Source organism: Halichoerus grypus, chromosome 1, assembly GCF_964656455.1.
Source record: "Halichoerus grypus chromosome 1, mHalGry1.hap1.1, whole genome shotgun sequence".
NCBI classification, from domain to species: domain Eukaryota; kingdom Metazoa; phylum Chordata; class Mammalia; order Carnivora; family Phocidae; genus Halichoerus; species Halichoerus grypus.
Window position 1 is genome coordinate 138,199,028 of NC_135712.1, and position 21,149 is coordinate 138,220,176.

General features: G+C 41.4%; 2 protein-coding genes across 4 annotated transcripts in view; one reads left to right on the forward strand and one right to left on the reverse strand.

Annotated features, from left to right (window-relative positions):
* The window catches only part of NGLY1 (N-glycanase 1), a 56,610-nt gene extending 47,962 nt beyond the window's left edge, over nt 1-8,648 (reverse strand). The window contains exon 1 of one of the 3 annotated variants that reach the window (XM_036109196.2): nt 8,458-8,648. In XM_036109196.2, coding sequence (XP_035965089.1) covers nt 8,458-8,588 — 131 coding nt within the window. In that variant the 5' untranslated portion in view covers nt 8,589-8,648. The remainder of the gene's footprint in view (nt 1-8,457) is intronic. The other 2 variants (XM_036109184.2, XM_036109174.2) reach the window with 2 other exon arrangements.
* Nucleotides 8,649-13,200: 4,552 nt separating this feature from the next.
* Nucleotides 13,201-18,887, forward strand: OXSM (3-oxoacyl-ACP synthase, mitochondrial). Its single transcript, XM_036109204.2, is given in 4 exon segments — nt 13,201-13,864; nt 14,421-15,532; nt 18,401-18,667; nt 18,669-18,887. Coding segments are annotated over 3 exon segments (1,377 nt in total). The 5' UTR covers nt 13,201-13,864; nt 14,421-14,555; the 3' UTR covers nt 18,802-18,887.
* The last annotated feature ends 2,262 nt before the right edge of the window (nt 18,888-21,149 follow it).

A 21,149-nucleotide genomic window follows, 5' to 3' on the forward strand; every position in this document is an offset into this window, starting at 1 on the left:
CATTTGAGGTCTTTGTTGTAGGGGACTGCCCTGAGCACAGCAAGATATTTAGCAACCTGGCTTTTATGCCACATTATATCATAAGTGTGCCTCCTTTTCTTACCACTTAAACAAAAAACATTAAACTATACAATACTCCTACATTTATCAATGCCAGTTATAGATAAATGAAGCATCTTTTCATGATATTCAACACATTTCACAGGGTCATAAACATCAGTACCACCAGGATGATATAATCTACTGGTGCAAAACTGCCTGATTTTTTTTTTTTTTTTACCTATTTTTTCCCCAATAGCTTCCAGATTTTTACATGATCAAAGTCTTTCTCTGGCTTTAATTTTCTAGTTTTTCCTCCCTCTTTCACCAGTGTTTAAAAATTCTTATAAAACCTAGACTAGTTGATCTGATACAGCTTATTATTTTGATACATGTTTCAAAGTAAATCATGCTCTAGTCTAGTCAGCAATTTTCTACCTTTTAACATCTATGGGCCTTACATACCATTTATCTGTTTTTCTCACTAAAAACATAATGCAAACAAACAAACAAAAAACCCAAAAAACCAACAGTAATGTCCAGTTACTCAAATCCTATCTTCCTCTTTTTAAATATGTTGAGCACACCAGCCATAGTACTGAACACACAATAGTGCCAAAAGTTCGTCCTGAAGCCCTCACAGGCTTAGAGAACTGGGCCATAAAGCCATTAGAGCTCAAATCCAACAGATCCTATTTCCTACCCTTGGAAAAGTACCACTTTCTAAATCTCTAGCTTCACAGCATCATCTCAGCGCATCCACCATCCTTGAACTCATTACTATTCTCCTTATCTTGCAGTGTCTAAAGTACCCCTAAGGATCACCTTTATTTTTGCTTCATTTTCTTCTTCCATTAACTTAATTTCCTGTGCAGACTTTTCTCAAATATTTTTTGCTGTAATTCTTCAATGTGCAATGTTTCTACCTCTGCTGACCCTTAACTATTTCTGCAACTTGTAATATTTATCTTGCTTGTTAGCAATAATTTTGCACCCCCCCCTTTTTTTTTTTTTGGTTGTTTGTTGGATGATGTTGAAAGAATGGGACCTTGAACGGGCAGCAAAATGTCCTGACCCACTCACCACCACTTTGAACATATTTTGGTGTCTTCCTAGTTGTCTTACCCCCTAGTTGTCTTTGTTTTTACAACTGAATGGTAGAAAAAAGTCATGCTTTTCACCTTGAAAGTTATAATAGACCATATAATTAAGATCTTAAGACACACTGGGGCACCTGGGTGGCTCAGTCAGTTGAGGGTCCGGCTCTTGGTTTCAGCTCAGGTCATGATCTTGGAATCATGGGATTAAGCCCCATGTCGGGCTCTGTGCTCAGCATGGGGTCTGCGTGGGATTCTTTCCCTGTTCCTTTCCCTTCTGAGTCCCAGCCCCCCCCACCCCTGCTCTCTAAAATAAATTAAAAAACAAAATCTTTAAAAAAAAAGATTTTTTTTTTTTAAAGATTTTATTTATTTGAGAGAGAGAGCGTGCACATAAGCAGGGGGAATAGCAGAGGAGGAGGGAGAAGCAGGCTCCCTGCTGAATAGGGAGCCCTATGCAGGGCTTGATGAAGGGCTTGATCCTAAGACCCTGGGATCATGACCTGAGCCAAAGGCAGACACTTAACTGACTGAGCCACCCAGGTGCCCAAAAAAGATTTTAAGACATGTAGCTTCCTACTGAGGTCACAGACTCAGAAAAAAGAAAAACTTAAATGTTTCTATTTCAGAATTTCAGAAATGCTGATAATTAAATATATCTAACCATTTACTAGCCCTCTACCTCTTTAGAATGCATAATCTCAGAAAGGGTTTACATAAATGGAAATTTAGTACACGAGAGATCCTATAATCTTGTATTATTACTAATCAAAAAGGTGGTTTGTAGGCCATTTAAAAAAATGTTTCTAGTCCTTCTGAAAATCTATCATTCTGAGATACATGTAAATTTTTCAAAAACATCTTTAGAACCATCTGGGAACCATCTCTGGCTCTAACTCTACCATTCTATATAGCTGACAAAAAGGGAAACATACACATAATCTAGCTTGTTCAACATGAAAAACTGAATAATGGTAACAACAGATAACGTGTGTGCCTTCATTTCTCTTTTGCAACAATCTTATAATGCAGGCATTTTTCTTTCCTCTTAAAAATGAGGAAACTGAAAAAAAATGAGGAAACTGAAACCCAGAGACTTTACATAAATTGCCTATAACCACACTCCTAGGAAATGGTTGACTGGGATTTAAACCCACTGGTCTTACTACAAAGCTTACATACTCTCCACCATACAATATGCCAACAAACTGACCAATCCTCTCTAAATTTCTCCAGTTGTCAACAGTCACCTAGATTAGAAACCTGAAGTTATTTGGGTTATTTTGTCTCCTCTCTTTACCGGCTCTACTCCTTGCATTCAGTCATCAAGAACTGCCAAGCCCTGCCTCTGATAGTTCTTTCTCTATTCTATCCCCATTTATGCTTATGATTACTGTAATAGCTTCACAAATGAAACCCATGCCTTGTGTCTTCTTACATCATTATTCCACATGAAACTCCTTCATGTTTCTCTTTGACTCTAGAAAGTACAATCATTTTCTTTTGCCTCTTATGTCAAATATATGTTCTCTGCTATTCCATGAACCCATCCCATCTTACCAAACCTCCATTCTCAAAACTCTTCCACACTAGGTCCCTGGACTATCTCGACATAAACATGTAACTGCTTGAACACTGTCTTCCAATTGTTCTCTAGATTTTATGCTGTGGCTATTTTCCATACTTGCGTCTTTCTCCTAAACATATTTATTTTCTTGGAAGAAACCACTTTCCGTTTTTGGCCCTTCCCAATCATACGCAGTGCAGTTTGTAACCAATAACTGTGTGCAGTTTGCAAAGGAAATTAGTGGAACATCAAACATATTTTTTAAAGAATTAAAGGAGCTAATTATCTAAGGAACACATGTGGAATGCTAGTCAAACTATTATAAACTTTGCAAAGTAGATATTATTGAGGACAGCTCATCTTTATCTAAAAGTCAGTGAACTAAAAAAAAGAAAAGTAAAAAGTTCAAACCCATAGCATATTGTGCATGCAAATTAGCTTATGTTTTATTCTATAATTTCATTGGCTTTATAACTGTTAGTTGGGGAATAGGTAAACATCACCTGAAGCAGAAATTTGAAATGTAATCAAAGGTATTATCTTCACTTGAGTGCAGTGACAAGTATTGCTGTTAAAAACAAAACAAAACCTACTAATGAAATTCTCATTTCAGCATTCATTTCATAAAATACTATGTCAAACCCTGAGGCAGGAACAAGATATATCAAGACAACATCCCTTACACAGTCCCTTATCTCTAACACTGATTGATTTCCCAAAACAGCAAAAGGAACAGAAACCTTGGTTTTTTTCTACTCTTAAATAAGTTAGTTTAACGGATCTGTAAGATAGTGTAGCTAGAGATCAAGAAGAGATCAGGGGCTTTTCTGTTAAGAGGTTAACAACTCACTGGACTTAGAAGTGGAATAAAGCGTGTTTTCTAACTTCCTGAAGCCTAAAGGAGTTTTAATTCTAATATAAGAGCAGGGACTACTACTATTATATGCACACCTCTGAGATATTATAGGTTAGGGTTTAGACCACTGTAATAAAGTGAAAATTACACTAAAGCAAGTCAAATGAATTTTTAAAATTTCCCACTGCATATAAAAGTTATGTTTATACTATACTGTAGTCTATTAAGTCTTTAATAGCATTATGTCTTAAAAAATTGTACACATACCTTAATTAAGCATACTTTAATGCTAAAAAATGCTAACTACCATATGAATTTTCAGTGAGTTGTATTTTTTTTTTAAAGATTTTATTTATTTGTTTGACAGAGAGAGACACAGCGAGAGAGGGAACACAAGCAGGGGGAGTGGGAGAGGGAGAAGCAGGCTTCCCACGGAGCAGGGAGCCCAATGCAGGGCTCGATCCCAGGACCCTGGGATCATGACCTGAGCCGAAGGCAGACCCTTAACAACTGAGCCACCCAGGCGCCTCGAGTTGTAATCTTTTTGCTGGTGGAGGGTTTGCCTCAATATTGATGGTTGCTAAAGGTTGGGGTGGGTGTGGCAATTTCTTGAAACAAGACAGTAAAATCTGCCACATCAATTGACCCTTCCTTTCATGAACAATTTCTCTGTAGCATGCAATGCTGTTTGATAGAACATCTTTCAAAATTGGACGCAATCCCCTCAAACCCTGCTGCTGCTTTAGCAAGAAAGTTTGTTATATTCTAAATTCTTTGTTGTGATTTCAACAATCTTCACAGCATCATCACCAGGAGTAGATTCCATCTCAAGAAACCACTTCCTTTGCTAATCCATAAAAAGCAAGTCCTCATCCATGAAAGTTTTATCATGAGATTGCCGCAATTTAGCTATATCTGTAGGCTCCACTTCTAATTTGAGTTCTCTTGCTATCTCCACCACATCTGCAGTTCCCTCCTCCACTGAAGTTTTGAATCCCCCAAAGTCATCCATGAGGATTGGAATCAATTTCTTCCAAACACCTATTAATGTTGATGTTTTGACCTCCTTCCATGAATCACAAATGTTAATGGCATCTAGAATGGTGAATCCTTTCCAAAAGGTTCCAACTTACTTTGCCCAGATCCATCAGAGGAATTATTATCTATGGCAGCTATAGCTCTACAAAATGTAAATGTTAAAATAAAAGACTTCAAAGTCCAAATGACTCCTTGATCCATGGGCTGCAGAACGGATGCTGTGTTAGCAGGCATGAAAACAACATTATGTCATTGTACGTTTCCATCAGAGCTCTTAGGTGACCAGGTGCATTGTCAATGATGGATGATGTGCTATCACCCAGGCTTTGTTTCTTCCATTTATAGAGTATAGGCCAAGTAGATCTGGCATAATTCTTAAGGGCCCTAGGATTTTCAGCATGGTTAATAAGCACTGACCTCAACTTAAAGTCACCTGTTGTATTAATCCCTAACATAAAAGTCAGCCTGTCCTTTGAAGCCAGACATTGACTTCTCCTCTCTAGCTATGAAATCTTTGATGGCATCTTCTTCCAATCAAAGGCTATTTGGTCTACACTGAAAACCTGTTGTAGTGTAGCCACCTTCATGAATCATCTTAGCTAGGTCTTCTGGATAACTTGCAGCTTCTCATCAGCACTTGCTACTTCACCCTGCTCTTTTGTGTTATGGAGACAGCTTCTTTCCTTAAACCTCATCAACCAACCTCTGCTAGCTTGCAACTTTTCTTCTTCAACTTTGTCACCTCTCTCAACCTTCAGAGAACTGAAGAGGTTAAGGCCTTGCTCGGGATTAGGCTTTGGTTTTTAGGAGAAAAAACCAAAGTGGCTGGCTTCATCCTCTATCTAGACCACTAAAACTTCTTCCATTAGTAGCAATAAGGCTCATCATTTGTGTGTTCACTGGAGTAGCACTTTTAATCTCCTTCAAGAACTTCTCTTTTGCATTTGCAACTTGGCTGTTTGGTACAACAGGCCTAGCTTTTGGGCTATCATGGATTTTGACGTGCCCTCCTCACTAAGCTGAATCACTTCTAGTTTTGGATTTACAGTAAGAGATGTGCACCCTTTCCTTTTACTTTAACACTTAGGCCAATGCAGGGTTATTGATTGGCCTAATTTAAATTATTATTGTGTGTCAGGACACCAGGAGGCCTAAGGAAAAGAGAGGGACAGGAGAAGGGCCAATGGGTGGAGCAGTCAGAACACACACAGCATTTATAGATTAAGTTTGCCATCTTATGTGGGTGCAGTTGGTGCATCCCAAAACAATATTAACATCAAAAATAACTGATTGCAGGATAAAGAAGATGGAGTATATATATACAACGGAATATTACTCAGCCATAAAAAAAGAATGAGATCTTGTCATCTGTAACAACATGGATGGATCTAGGTGGCATTATGACAAGAGAAGTCAAACAGAGAAAGGTAATATATCATATGATTTCACTTATATGTGGATAAAAAAACAAAAAACAGAATCAAACACATAAATACAGAGTACAAATGATGGTTGCGGGGGCGGAGGGGGGAGTGTGGGATGGGCAAAATAGGTGAAGGGGAGTGGGAGATACAGGCTTCCAGTTATGGAATAAGTCACTGGGGCAGGGGGGGTGCCTGGCTGGCTCAGTCAGTAGAGCATGTGACTCTTCATCTTGGGGTCATAAGTTCAAGCCCCACATTGGGCACAGAGCTTACTAAAAAAAAAAAAATGTCATGGAGATAAAAGATACATATAGGGAATATAGTTAATGGTATTATAATAGAACTGTATATGACTGATGGTAACTACACTTGTGAGCACAGTATAATGTACAGACTTGTGGAATCACTATGTTGTACTACTGAAACTAATGTAACATTGTGTGTCAACTCTATTTCAATTAAATGAAAGAGCTCACTGATCAGGGATCACCATAACAAATACAAGAATGAAAAAGTTTGAATATTACAAGAATTACCAAAATGTGACAGAGATACAAAGCGAGCTGTTGGGAAAAATGGCACCGATAGACTCGCTCAACACCACAAACCTTCAATTTGTAAAAAAAAACCCCAAAAAACCAAAAACCAGTATTTGCAAAGCACAATAAAGTGAAGAGGAATAAAACAAGGTATACTTGTACTTAACTAAACAAGGGTAGCTTTTCATATCATCTTCAATTATGAGTTCCAGACTCCTAATTCCCTTTTTAGATAAAAACTTTTCAAGATCAGAAACATAAGCCATAGGAAAGACTGTAACATGAACTGAAAGCAAGGTTTCTTCTATGAGTTTGATAAATATTTATAATGGTGATTCTGATGCCAAGTCATTATTTGCATGCAAAGGTTTTCCTTCCTCAAAACACCTTGATCATAGCATTTTGGGTTTCACTAAATTAAAAGCAGAAGTGAATCCTATTACAAGGCCACTTCCCTTTTCTGAATAATGGGGTTTAAATAGTTCGGTGGCTTTCCAGGTTGGAGGTCTCAGGTCATAAGATCTGGAGGACTCAGCTTATGAGTTCATTCATGCAGAGTCCATTGGCATCCCTGTGCTTTGAAGAGCTGTTAGACCTCACAGGGTAGAGGTGAGTTGAGAAGATGTCACAGAGGAGAAAGGCAGTCTCCTCATAGGTCACAATTGTGTAGCTGTGTACACGGCACATGCTGCACATCCCTTATAGCATTTGGCGAATAATAAAGGTTCATTTTTCCTTCAATTTACTTTTAGAATCCTTAATGTTACCTCTATGAACAATATATTGCCATAAACAATGAAATGCCATGGGTTAAAACACCACACTTGTAACTAGTGTCTCTAAAATTGGGTCACATCAAATCTATAACCTTGAAACTAAGAATTTCCTTTTAGACTTCATGCCAATATACCCGCCACTTAGAAGAACAAGTGCACCAGGGGGTGAGGTGGGAGAAAGAACCTAGACAGTAATCATGGTGACCTGATAAATGAGGTAACCCCACTCAAGTACCTGGCACCTGGAGCTCCTTTAACCTAGGTTCCATTTCCCTCCCCCACACAAGCCACTACATGATTTGATCTAAGAACTGAAGTGGATAATAATTCAAAATGAATAATCAAAATTGCCTCCCAATTCCCCAAACCTGTAAGGTCCCTTAAGGATCTACAAGTGTATTTTGCTCACAAGAGAATGAAACAAATTACTCTCAGCCAAGGTAATCTTCACTAATTCTTATTGAAAAGGTCATGTTGAAAAGCAGAATACAGGTATTAAGAGAAAAATTGTAACTTTAATATCGTTAATAATATTTCAATCAACAAAAGTGGGCAGGAAAAGACCATAAAAATGTAAAAACCCCACCACTTCGGTAGTATTATGCTTTAATATTAAGGTATTCACAAAACGTTGGGGGGGGGTGGATATTAAAGCATAATACTACCGAAGTGGTGGGGTTTTTACAGACTAACTTCTCATAAGCCTGCGGCTAAGGCACTATGTTCGGGAAAATCCACGCAAAGGGAATGAAACGCTGTTACCATTTCTGTGCTGACATTAAGACAGTTAACCCGATCGGAATCAAGTGTTTAGGGCACGCCTTCTCACCTCCCTCCGCGTGCGCCATGCCCGCGACCTCCAGTTCACCCTAGAGGACCCCGACATTAGGTGCCAAGTCACAAGTGCAAAGAAACTTACTCTTCTCGGGAGGGAGTGGCCCGGCCGGGTCTCGAGGCCCCTGGCCGGTGGGCTCCGATTCTGACCCGGGGCAAGGCTCAGGCCCCGGTCCCTCCTGGCCTCGCCACCCTTCGGGGCCCGAGCCGGGCGCCCCTAAACTCAGGCCAACCAGGCGCCCCCTCACCGCCCGCGTGGCACCCCGTGCGACTCCTCAGCCCCGCACCTGAGGATGTTGTCCGCATAGGTGAGCAACAGCTTGGAGGCCTCCAGAAAGGTCTCCGGGGTGTTCTGGCACAGCTCGGCCACGGCCGGGGACGCGGAGCCCGACGCGCTGCCCAGCGCCGCTGCCGCCATGCTTGAGCGCCCGCGGCCGTCGCCGCCCCTCGCGCGCCGCGTCCCGCACTGAGCAGGCGCTACAGCGCGCGGCCTCCGGTGCGGCGAGCCGGGAGGGGCGTGGCGCTCTACCCGAAGGTGGGGGGGCTTGGCGGGGAGGGGCGGGGGACTGGTCTGGAGGGGCGGGGGCGGCCTCAGCCAGGCGGGCTCGGGGGGGGGGGGGGCGCTCCGGGAGGTTCGGGGGTTTGGACCTGGAGGGACTGGGGCATCGTCGCTAGGGCCTCGGGGCTTCGGTCAGAAAGAAGGGGCGGGGTGCTTGGTTGTCAGGGCCCGGGGGCTTCAGCTAGGAGGGGCAGAGAGCTGCTGGCCCGTTTGTCCCAGAAATCCGCTCCTTCCACGCCCTAGGGTGGGCTTAGATTGATCCAGCCACGAAGGTGGGGAAACCCCGTAGTACAACCACCCCTTTTCCCCAAAACAAAACAATCTTACAGCTTCCTCTTCGCAAACTGCCAGGTGTTCCTAGATACGTGTGGATGAAAAGACCCCAGAAGGAAGGAGCAACAAATGTTTAAAACCAAACGGGTGTCTGTATACTCTGCTGGGTTTCTGGTATATAGATTCTTTTTAGAATTAGATGAATGATTGAAAAATCTTTTTCATACGTACCAGTTCAAATAGTATGATGTCTCTGTAAAGAAGTAGTTTTCAAACCGCAGGTTGCAAAGTAGTGGGCTGTGGACTCAATTTACCGTGTAGTGACCAGCATAAAACCTACATACCGTAAGGACAGAATAGAATAAAATGGGGGGGGGGGGGGGTTGGCAGTAAAAATATGCATCTCACATAGTAAGGGTAGGTATTATTTTGTGGCTTTGTATCACAGGTAGTCATCATGTCATTAATGTCCTTTATTCCTTTTAGAAGATGAATCCTAACTTCTTTAATCCATTCTCTGCCTCACCATGTCCTTGAAAGTGTACTTTACCAATGGCTTCCTTCTTTGCAGACATACCTTTCCAACCTCAACAAATATTTTTCTTGACCTTATGTTTTTAAGGTAAGTTATTTGCATAAGTAGCTTATTTAAATGTTCTTGATGACTTAATCTTCTGTTTGCTTCTTAAATTTGAAGTTTTCTTTCAGTATCTCAGAGCAAGACCTTGAACTATGCCATCTGCTTCAATTACCATTCATCTGCTAGATATGTGGGAAAAGTTTTTAATATGTAGGTTTTTGGACCAGTTTCCAAGACTAGTGTGTTTAACTGATAGTATGTTACTAGCAGCTGTAATTAAAATTTTCAGTGACTTAACACAAGAGAAATTTCTTTTTTGCTCACATAACAGTTTAAAAAGCAGGTGTCAGGGACACCTGGGTGGCTCAGTCAGTTAAGTGTCTGCCTTCCGCTCAGGTCATGATCCTGGGGTCCTGGGATCGAGTCCTGTATCAGGCTCTTTGCTCAGCGGGGAGCCTGCTTCTCCCTCTGCCTGCAGCTTCCTCCGCTTCTGCCCTCTCTCTCTCTGATGAATAAATAAAATCTTAGAAATAAGTAAATAAATAAAAAGCAGGTGTCATTAGTCAATGGGCAACTTTCCTCCATGTAATGACTCAGGCTCCCAGGCTCCTTCCATCCTGTAGAATAGAGGTCAACAAACATTTTTTTGTTGGGCCAGATTGTAATGTTTAAGGCTTTGTGGCCATAGGGTCTCTGTTTCAACTCTTTAATTCTGCCTCTGCACTTGTAGTTCTGTAGACAGTACTCTGATATTAATGGGCATGGCTGCATTCCCATGAAACTTTACAAAAACAGGCAGCCTGCTGGATTTGGCCTGTAGTTGGCTAACTCCTGCCATAGAGCCTCAGAGACTTCTGCATTTAGTTAGTGGTTGGGCAAAAAGAAGGCATACCTGCTTCTTAACCACATGGGCCCAAAATGACATACAGCATTTTCTCTACCATATAATTGGAGAAAATGAAGCCCCATCTAGATAAAAGAGGGAAGGCTGGGAAATGTAGTCCCTAGCTGGATATGTACTACCCACAACTCTAAAGGATGGAAAGGTGCGGGGAAGGGGGCCTAGAATTATAGCTAGCTGTCTCTAACCACAAACTATATTCACCTTAATTTGAGTTTCTTTTTTCACATTTATTTATCCCTATGATAGCTTAAAGTTATTATATACTATATAGTATTTTGACTTTTTTTTTTTAAAGTAACACTTTTTTTTTTCCAAATAAATTCTTAGGAGGAAACCCAGTATATAGAAAACACCAACGTGGAGATGCTCTAGAATTGAAGCTGGTGGGGGGGGGGGGGGCGGCGGACAGGAAGGACAGAATGCCATCAGCTTAGCCTGTCTCTTGACAGAGATAATGGCCACCACGCATCTTTGTGGGGAACATGCAAGCACAGTGTGAAAACCAATGCCATAGAGTTAATACTGTGATAATAATGCACAAGTCTAAAAAATCATAGAAATCATCATTTTGAGGGTAATTTAGTAAGTTACTTTAAATCACCTGAAATTTAAATCATTCCAAATTACTGTTTACCAATATTCCTGTTGAAGTTCTTGAGTAAATACCATCTCTCTTGGATATCACCATTTATGCAGCTGTTAAGAGGGTTTATTATAAGGGACTTTGACTTGTTCTTTTCCCTGTCTGCTTCTTCCACTAAGTTGAAAATATTTTTTCAGTTCCTTTAGAAAAGTTGAAGATAGTAGGCTACTCTTAATCTCTTTATACTTTAACATCGCTTCAACTAAAGGTTGTTCTAGTTTTACATCAGCATTGAACTTTCCGTTGTTTTATTTTTTCTCCTCCAAAATAATAAATTTTTCTTTGGGATTCCAGCTTTATTAAGCACACCATCATTAGAGTTGACACATGGTGGCACTATTCTTAAATGGAATAGAAAAAAGAAATAACCCATTAAATTTCCCCAGGATCAGTTTTGACATAAAAAAGAAAACACTGACCTCAGTGAAGACTGTAACAGGAGAAGGGGTGAAGCCTTTTAGGAACTGGTACGGTGATTCACTATTGTGTGATTGCATTAAGTGATTAACCAACAATTATTTATTGAGCACCTGTTGTGTACAAAGCAGTCTGATGAAGGACATAAGAGATTTTGAATCTAGTAGGAAAGACTGAACTGATGATCATAACTTACACACAGGCAGCCCTTGAATTGATGAAATAAAAAAGTTACTGTGAAAAGAAAAAAAAGTCATTGGTAAAAAAACACACAAAGTAGTGTATATATACTAACCAATAGAAGTGTATGTGTTTATTCATTCATTTCATAATTCAGTCATTCACCAAATATTTATGAAGTGGCTACTACAAGCCTGGCACTGTGCTAGGTACTGTGAAGCAGTGAAGTAGATAAGCATTGGCCCTGCTTTCATGGAAATCATGAGTTTACAGCCGTGGTTAAATCAGCATCAGCATCACCAGCAAGGAATACGGTACTAAATCATTTTATGGCTATTGGAGTATCATAGATATTCTTACCCCTTTCCAAATCAAAGGAAAGGAGATGAGAGGTAGAAATAAAAATGAAATGACTTTTTGGTGGTTTTACTTTTCTACAAGATTTTAATTGATTTGTCACTTCTTATCCAAGATAATCTTGTGATATTACAAAAGAAAAAACACATTAAAACTGTTTCATGGGAGTTTGGGTTCAAAAGAATATATTGTAGGTCTTTTCACACTGTAATTTCAACATATTGCAAACAATGAAAAGGGACAGCAAGGTTGGATATTTCTCACAAGTTTTAGTTATTTAATAACCACATGTGTTTGTTTAATTCCTCTTAAATTAACTCTAGTTAATGAATGAAGGTCATGCTAAGAAGTGACTGAATAGGCCTTGGATCAAGGAAGACTCAAGGTCATACTGTGCTTTCCTAAACTATTTTATGGAAAGTACATTTCCAAACTCGTTTAAATTCAGTACTAACCAGGAAAAGCTAAGCTTGACCAAAATTCTTCTCTAGAGCTGGGAAAGAAGGCAGAGCACTCTTAAACAATCATTTCAAGGGGCGCCTGGGTGGCTCAGTCGTTAGGCGTCTGCCTTTGGCTCAGGTCATGATCCCAGGGTCCTGGGATGGAGCCCCGCATAGGGCTCCTTGCTCGGTAGGAAGCCTGCTTCTCCCTCTCCCACTCCCCCTGCTTGTGTTCCCTCTCTCACTGTCTCTGTCAAATAAATAAATAAAATCTTAAAAACAACAACAACAACAAAACAATCATTTCAAGACACACTGTCCAGAAAGAAACAAATATGGCTGGGAGGATCAGATGCAGATTACATCGCCAATCCTTTATCTAAAAAAGAAAAAGGACACAAACCTCATACCTGGGATAGCATGTGAGCAACGGATGGTCATCTAAATAAATACCTTGCTGCTCTTTTTTTTTTTTAATATTTCATGTTATATTTTTCCCTTTATAGATTCAGATAACTCTGAACAAATGAAGTTATTATATTTTTTAGACACTTAGAAATAAATGTCTACAATCTCTGTTTTTGTTTCCATTCTTGTTAGACATTGTGCATGGCATTTTTGAGCCCTGCCCCAGATCCAACAATATTTATTGTAGAAAAGACACTAAATAAGACTAGGCAAAAATGGGGGAACTTCACAATCATTGTACATCCTTGCAGATCTTAAAATAAATAAATAAATATATACACACACGTATTTTACAAGGTATATATATTTTGTAACCTGTATCTCCTAACATGGTTTCGACCTCTTTCCACATAATATTCACTTACAAAATTATTTTAAATGGCTGCACAGCCTTTAGTTTACTACAAAATAACCCATTTCCTGATGTTGGGCACTTCGGTTAGTTCTACTTTACTATTATAAACAACTTTGGGAGGTACAGTAATAACTTTAAGGCTACAGTAATTTCCTTAATTCTTCCCAAGGATTTCAGTAGAATATGACAGCGTCCCTTCTCCCAGCAGATGGAAATATTTGGACATCATTACCCCCCTCCCCTCCCCCCCAAAATCCTTTTCTGATGGGCAAAAAAGCTATCTCCTCCGTCCCGTGCACGTTCTTGATTATCATCGTCACTGAAGTCGCACGAAGGCCGTTCCCTCCCGTGCAACCTGAGCCTCACAGTCTCCCGCGGTCTGACCTCTACCAAGGTGACGCGAAGGAAGGGCCGCCGGCCGCACCCGACTCAGACGTAACGCGTGCGTGCGCGCGCGCGCATGAGCGGACGTGCGTGTGCAGACAGCGGCTGCGCGGGCGGCCCGAGGCCTGGTGAAGGTATCAGCTGCTTGCTACGCTTCTCCTTCCGCTCCTCCACCGCCAGATCGGGTGGGGGTTGGATCGGAGAAGGGGAGTCTGATGACCTGGGCCTGGTTTCTTTTCCTCTCGGCGTGCTTTCTTCGGGGGGGGGGGGTGGCGTGCTTGAGAGGAGGTGTGGGGAGTTGGCCACGCCCCCTCACTCCCAAACCCCGCCCCTGGGTTAAAACCCTAATTATCTCCACGTTTTGAAGATCAATGACGTTCACTTACCCCTACCTCAAAGAATAGGCTCTGAAGTGTTTTTGTGTCATTGGCACCAGAAATACTACTTAGCCTAAGGCCTCAGTAATCCTGATAAAGGATGCTTTCTGCAGTCCATAAAAAGCTGGGAGTGCCTTTATATTTTTCATGGTGTAATTCTGTTGTGGTGAATTGAATGAATCATCATTTCACCTCTTTGTCTTGGAATGTCTGAGGGTACTTACAGTCTAAAAAGGGAACTCCAAACAGTTGGTTTGACGATAAGTATAAATTAAAGTGATGTTAATGTTATTTTCCCTGTGTTCGTTAACAGCTCACACCGAGCCCCTGAAAGAAGTTTTCGGCTATTGTTTCTTAGGCCTATAAGCTATTTAAACGGCAGTGATTACCTCCTGAACGTGTTGTGATCTGTTACAGGAATGTGTTTCTGATCATCTGAATCTCAACCATGTTGTCAAACTGCTTGCAAAATTTATTAAAAATTACAAGCACTCATCTATATTCAAGATTATGCCAGCGATTATTAGGAAGTAGAAGGTTTTTCGGAACTGTGCCAACGTTCAGATTTCGTAGGCGGGCCGTCATTACAGGCATTGGCTTAGTGACTCCTCTGGGTGTTGGAACTCAGCTGGTCTGGGATCGTCTTATCCGAGGAGAGAGTGGAATTATTTCACTGGTCGGTGAGGAGTATAAGAATATCCCTTGCAGTGTTGCTGCTTATGTGCCAAGAGGTTGTGATGAAGGTCAGTTCAATGAACAAAACTTTGTGTCCAAATCCGATATCAAGTCCATGTCTTCTCCCACCATTATGGCCATTGGGGCTGCAGAGTTAGCCATGAAAGATTCTGGCTGGCACCCTCAATCAGAAGCTGATCAAATGGCTACCGGAGTTGCAATTGGCATGGGAATGGTTCCTCTTGAAGTTGTTTCTGAAACTGCCTTGATGTTTCAGACAAAAGGTTATAGTAAAGTCAGCCCATTCTTTGTCCCTAAGATTCTGGTCAATATGGCAGCAGGCCAGGTCAGCATTCGATATAAACTCAAGGGCCCCAATCATGCAGTGTCTACAGCCTGTACCACAGGAGCTCATGCTGTGGGAGACTCTTTTAGATTTATAGCCCATGGTGATGCTGATGTGATGGTGGCTGGAGGTACAGATTCTTGCATTAGTCCTTTATCTCTTGCTGGGTTTTCCAGAGCCCGTGCTCTGAGCACAAACCCTGATCCTAAGTTGGCATGTCGACCATTTCATCCAAAGAGAGATGGTTTTGTGATGGGAGAAGGTGCAGCTGTGCTGGTGCTGGAAGAATATGATCATGCTGTTCAACGAGGGGCCCGGATCTATGCAGAAGTTTTGGGCTATGGACTCTCAGGTGATGCTGGTCACATAACTGCGCCTGACCCTGAAGGAGAAGGTGCCTTAAGGTAAAGACTTGTTTTGTTTTGTTTTATTTAAAAGATTTATTTACCTATTAGAGAGAGAGAGAGCATGTGTGGGGGAGGAGCAGAGGGAGAGGAGAGAGAATCCCAAGCAGAGTCCACGCCGATCCCATGATCCCAGGACCCCAAGATCACAACCTGAGCCGAAACCAGGATCCACTCAACCAAGGGCCGTTCAACCAGCTGCGCCACCCAGGTGCCCCAAGACTTGTTCTATTTAAAATATTTCTTCAAATAAGACATTTTATTAGACTTTCAAATTGGGGAGTCCAATATAGTAGTATCTGCCCTTGGTGTACAGTATCTTTGATGTTTTTCCATTTTAGACTAGACAAAATGGTTTTGAATTCTTTGCTTTAACATGTTTGAAAGATTTGAAACCATTTGAACATCCTTAACAAACATTGGATTTTAGTTAAGGCCTGTAAAGTTGTGAAGAGGGCCATGTGTGTCTTTGCCAATTTTTCATACTTCCAGTTGTGCTTAACAACTGTCAGAGTGCTCGTTCCCACAGTCCTCCTCTTTGGCCCTTCATCAGACTCAGACAGTAAAGTCAACCCTTCTGGTTGTGTCTGGTCTCTGTGCCATTTCAACAGGGTTCTGCTGTTATTAAATCAGTACTTTCTAACTTTTCACTACCCAGGGATTCTGACTCTAGGCCTGGGGTGGTGCTAGAGATTCTGCCTTTGTAACAAGCTCCCATGATGCTGATACTGCTGGTCTGAGGACCACAATTTGAAAAGCAAGTTGATATTGCAGAAGAGATAGTTAAAAAAAAAAAAAAAATCCCTGTTAATGTGTTAGCTAATAGGTTAGCCTGCTTAGATCATATTATGTTTTTTTTTTTTTTTTTTTAAAGATTTTATTTATTTGCGAGAGAGAGAATGAGAGACAGAGAGCATGAGAGGGAGGAGGGTCAGAGGGAGAAGCAGACTCCCTGCTGAGCAGGGAGCCTGATGTGGGACTCGATCCCGGGACTCCAGGATCATGACCTGAGCCGAAGGCAGTCGCTTAACCAACTGAGCCACCCAGGCGCCCCTATTTTTTTGGTTTTTTTAAATAATTCTTTTTTTTTTTTTTAAAGATTTATTTACTTGACAGAGAGAGAGACAGCGAGAGAGGGAATACAAGCAGGGGGTGTGGGAGAGGGAGAAGCAGGCTTCTCACTGAGCAGGAAGCCCGATACAGGGCTTGATCCCAGGACTCTGGGATCATAACCTCAGCCGAAGGCAGATGCTTAACGACTGAGCTACCCAGGCGACCCTAAATAATTCTTATTTATTTATTTGACAGAGAGAGAGAGAACAAGCAGGTGGAATAGCAGGGAGAGGGAGAGGGAGAAGCAGGCTCCCTGCCGAGCAGGGAGCCCGATGCAGGACTCGATCCCAGGACCCTGAGATCATGACCTGAGCCAAGGCAGTCACTTAACCAACCGAGCCACCCAGGCGCCCGATCATACTATGTTTTAACCAGTTAACTTGACCAAGGGTTGGCAAACCTTTTCTGTAAAGGGACAAATAGTATTTTCAGCTTTGTGGGCCATAGGGTCTCTGTCACAATTATTCAAATCTGTCTTCTAGTGTGAAAGCAGCCATAGACAATACAAAATGAATGGATGTGCTCCAGTGAAAGTACAGTTGACCTTTGAACAATGCAGGGGTCAGGGGCACTGGCCCACTGTGCAGTCAAAAATCCATGTATAACTTTTGACTCCTCCAAAACTTAACTACTAATAGGCTATTGTTGACAAAAAGCCTTCCTGATAACATAGTCAACGTACACGTATTTTGTGTATGTATTATATACTGTTTTCTTACAAAAGGTAAGCTAGAGAAAAGAAAGTGTTATTTAGAAAATCATAAGGAGGAGAAAATACATTTACAGTACAGTAGTGTAAAAAATCCACATGTAAGTGGACCCACACAGTTCAAACCCATATTATTCAGGGGTCAACTGTGTTTGTAAGAACAGGCATCTGGCCAGGGCCATAATTTACTGGCCCCTGAATTATGCTTTTGAGTTTTAGTAAATAATTGCTGGTGCTAGAAGTGTCAAACACAGTAGCCAGCTACATGAAGAACTAGTTATATTTAGGTGAAACCCTTCATCACACTTCAAATTATACCCTGAGCTGCCTCTTAAGGAAATATATGCAACCCAGAGATCAGGAACTAAAACAGAAGGTGTTGACATTCATGATGTTTTCGAAGATGCTTCCAGAGCAATGTTTTATTTTTGGATTTGTTTGTTTTTTTGGCTTGGCGTTGTACTTCATTTATTTAGAATTCTTAAAGCCTAAATAGAATTTTGAAAGGTTATTTGAAGCACCAAAGTAATGGTGCAGACATATTTAGATTATTGGGAAGTATGCCAAGTTTTATATTTAAATGTGAGAAAAAATTAAAACACGGTTATAAAATTTTTCTCCACATTTAGAATCACTACACACACACACACACACACACACACACACACACACACACACAATACACACCCCACTGATAAAAAATTCCTAGAAGAAAAACTATTCTAGGCTTGAGTCAACATGGTTTTTCCCCAGGGAAAAATATCAGTTCAAATAAATGGAAATACATTTTGTTAGAGATTATAAAACCCATAGGCCTGTGTATTTATCTCATGGTGTTGAATCAGTCCAGGGTACTGGGGGTGACTCATTATTCCTGTGCAGGTGGCATTCTAGCTCCTATGGTAATCCATGGTGGGGTTCTGTTATTAGAGGAAAGGAGTCTCTTCATCTGGCATATATGTTTATTTCTTTCTCATAAGCCATATAAGGACTCCTGTGTTCGAATTAAACTTAGTTCTGATAAATTTCTTTCCTTATTTTATTAGATGTATGGCTGCAGCTGTAAAAGATGCAGGTGTGCAACCTGAAGAGATATCCTATGTCAACGCACATGCTACTTCCACCCCATTGGGAGATGCTGCTGAAAACAAAGCTATCAAACATCTTTTCAAAGACCATGCACCTGCCCTTGCAGTTTCTTCAACTAAGGGAGCCACGGGACATCTGTTGGGAGCTGCAGGGGCGGTTGAGGCAGCTTTTACTGCTCTGGCTTGTTATTATCAAAAACTACCACCTACTTTAAACCTGGATTGTACAACCAGAATTTGATCTCAATTATGTTCCACTAAAGGCACAGGAATGGAAAATTGAGAAAAGACGTATTGGACTCACCAATTCCTTTGGTTTTGGTGGTACTAATGCAACACTTTGTATTGCTGGCATGTAGGACAAATCATTTGTAATTAAACATTGATATTTAAAAAATATTATGAACTATATTAAGTGGAGAAGTAAAATGTTTATATAAATATATCAATATGTATCAATCTATATATCATTCTGTATCAATACCCATATACCCTTTTTTTTTTTTTAAAGATTTTATGTATTTATTTGAGAGAGAGAATGAGAGAGAGAGAGCGTGAGAGGGGGAGGGCCAGAGGGAGAAGTAGACTCCCCGCTGAGCAGGGAACCCGATGTGGGACTCGATCCCGGGACTCCAGGATCATGACCTGAGCCGAAGGCAGTCACTTAACCAACTGAGCCACCCAGGCGCCCCTACCCATATACCCTTTATCTGTGTCAGGGTTTCTCAGCCCTGCCACTATTGATATTTTGGACAGGATAATTCTTTGTTGGGGTAAGGGGAGCTGTCCTATATATTATAGGATGCTTGGCAGCATCCTCATCTTTACCCACTAGATTCCAGAAGCATGGTCTTCTCTAGTTGTGACAACCAAAATGTCTCTAGACATTGCCAGGTATTTTCTGGCTGGCAAAACAGTCCCCATATGAGAACCACTGATCTCTGTTTTCCTAATACTCTAGGTCACACAGCTCTTTGATGTTTCACCTGCTCTTGTCTCTTCCACAAACATTTGGTGAGTAGCTGCTCTGTGCTAGGCAAGGTTGTTGCATTGTAGAACTCCAGGCATGCCATTCCCATACCACATAAGGAGAAGGAATACAAATATAACGGAGTTTGCCTCAGTGATCAGCATTCTTTGAATAAAGCAGTCAGCCAGCAATGAGCTCTTTACTCCTTCTATCTAGCTAGCTCTCTTTTCTTCATATTATCTATACAGAGATGCAGTAGATTAGTGGAATTTCCCTAAATGTCCAAGTTGTGAGTTCTCTGAAAGAAGGATTTAAGATTGGTTTGGTGTTTCTTACTCTTTTTGTATTTATGGTCGCAGCTAGTGATTAATGGAGATAAAGGTCCTTGGGAACTTGTTAGTGACTTAAGCCACATCACCTCAGCCCACCTTTATTGCAGCTGTGGTAGATAATTTCTGTGTCTGCTTCTAATGTCCCCTGCCAGTGCTGATGGTGCCGCTAATTTTCCACCCTGGGGCTTTGTCTAAAGATGTTCTGAGATCTCATTCATCCCCATCTGGCTGGGAGTATTGGGAAGGGGACAGGGACAAGTTCCCTAGAGCAGCAGTCAAAACCAGTGAGGGATGGGGTTAGTGGTTAAGTGTGTCAGCCTCCTCTCAGAGGGATAGCTCATGTTCTCTGAAGTTCCTCAGGGGGTTTCTGGTCAGATAAAACTTCAGTGCTCAAGGCATTAACCAGCTCAATAACCTTCTTTACTGGCTTTTACCCCCTACCCTTTCCTCCTTTCCTGACTTTTATCCTGCTCCCGGGAATCACCTCCCAAACAGACTTCCTTGCATTAGGCTCTGCTTTGTGGGGGACTCAGACTAAGGCAAGAAGTATGTGTTGAAATGGGGTTTATATAGCAAAGGGATAGAGTGAGTAAGTGGATAAATGGAGCATGTATATTTCTGCAGAACTGAATAGTGTTCCACCCGTTTTAATAGGCTGGATATGTCTGCCTACTGACCTTGACTATGGCACTTTATCCCCTGTATGACTAAGACTGCAGCCATGTTCATTCAGTTATAATCTGTTTTAACTGTCACTGGCACATATTAATTTACTCAGCCAAAATTTGTTGGGTGCTAACTATGGCCCTGGTTTTGTACTGGCCACTGATGATAAAGTGATATGTCAGGGGGAAGGTTTCCTAAAAGAAGCTGAGCCCATAAGGGTGCATAGGTCTCAGCCAGGTTAAGGGGAAGAGAGGAAAGGAAGGAGGAGTATTGCAGTCTTGAGGAATAGTGTAGAAAGGTTAGAAAAGCTAGAACATTTGTACTAAACATAAATACATACAGCCTGAGATTGGGGGTGGTGGTGGTGAGGAATAGGAGATAAAGCAAAAAATCTGCTGGAAGTCAGGTCACAAGGAACCTTACAAGTTCTGTTAAGGACATAAAAGTAATGGGAGGTCATTTAAGGTAAGGCTAGGATGGTTTTGTAAGGTGTCGACTTGGTTAGGCTGACCTATATTTCCTAGAATTCTGTTTATGTTGTTGGTTAGTGCTGGCCATAAGAGATTCTTGTGGGAGATTTGGGGGGCCGGGGGTGAAGCAGCAGCCATTTTGTAGCAGATACATGTTGGGGCTTTGCTGGCTCACCTTGATGACGAGGCAGTGGCTGAACCCGCAACTGCTTTCCCTTCCACTGGATCTTCCTTCCGTTTCCCTGACTCCTGGACCAGGTATGTGTCTA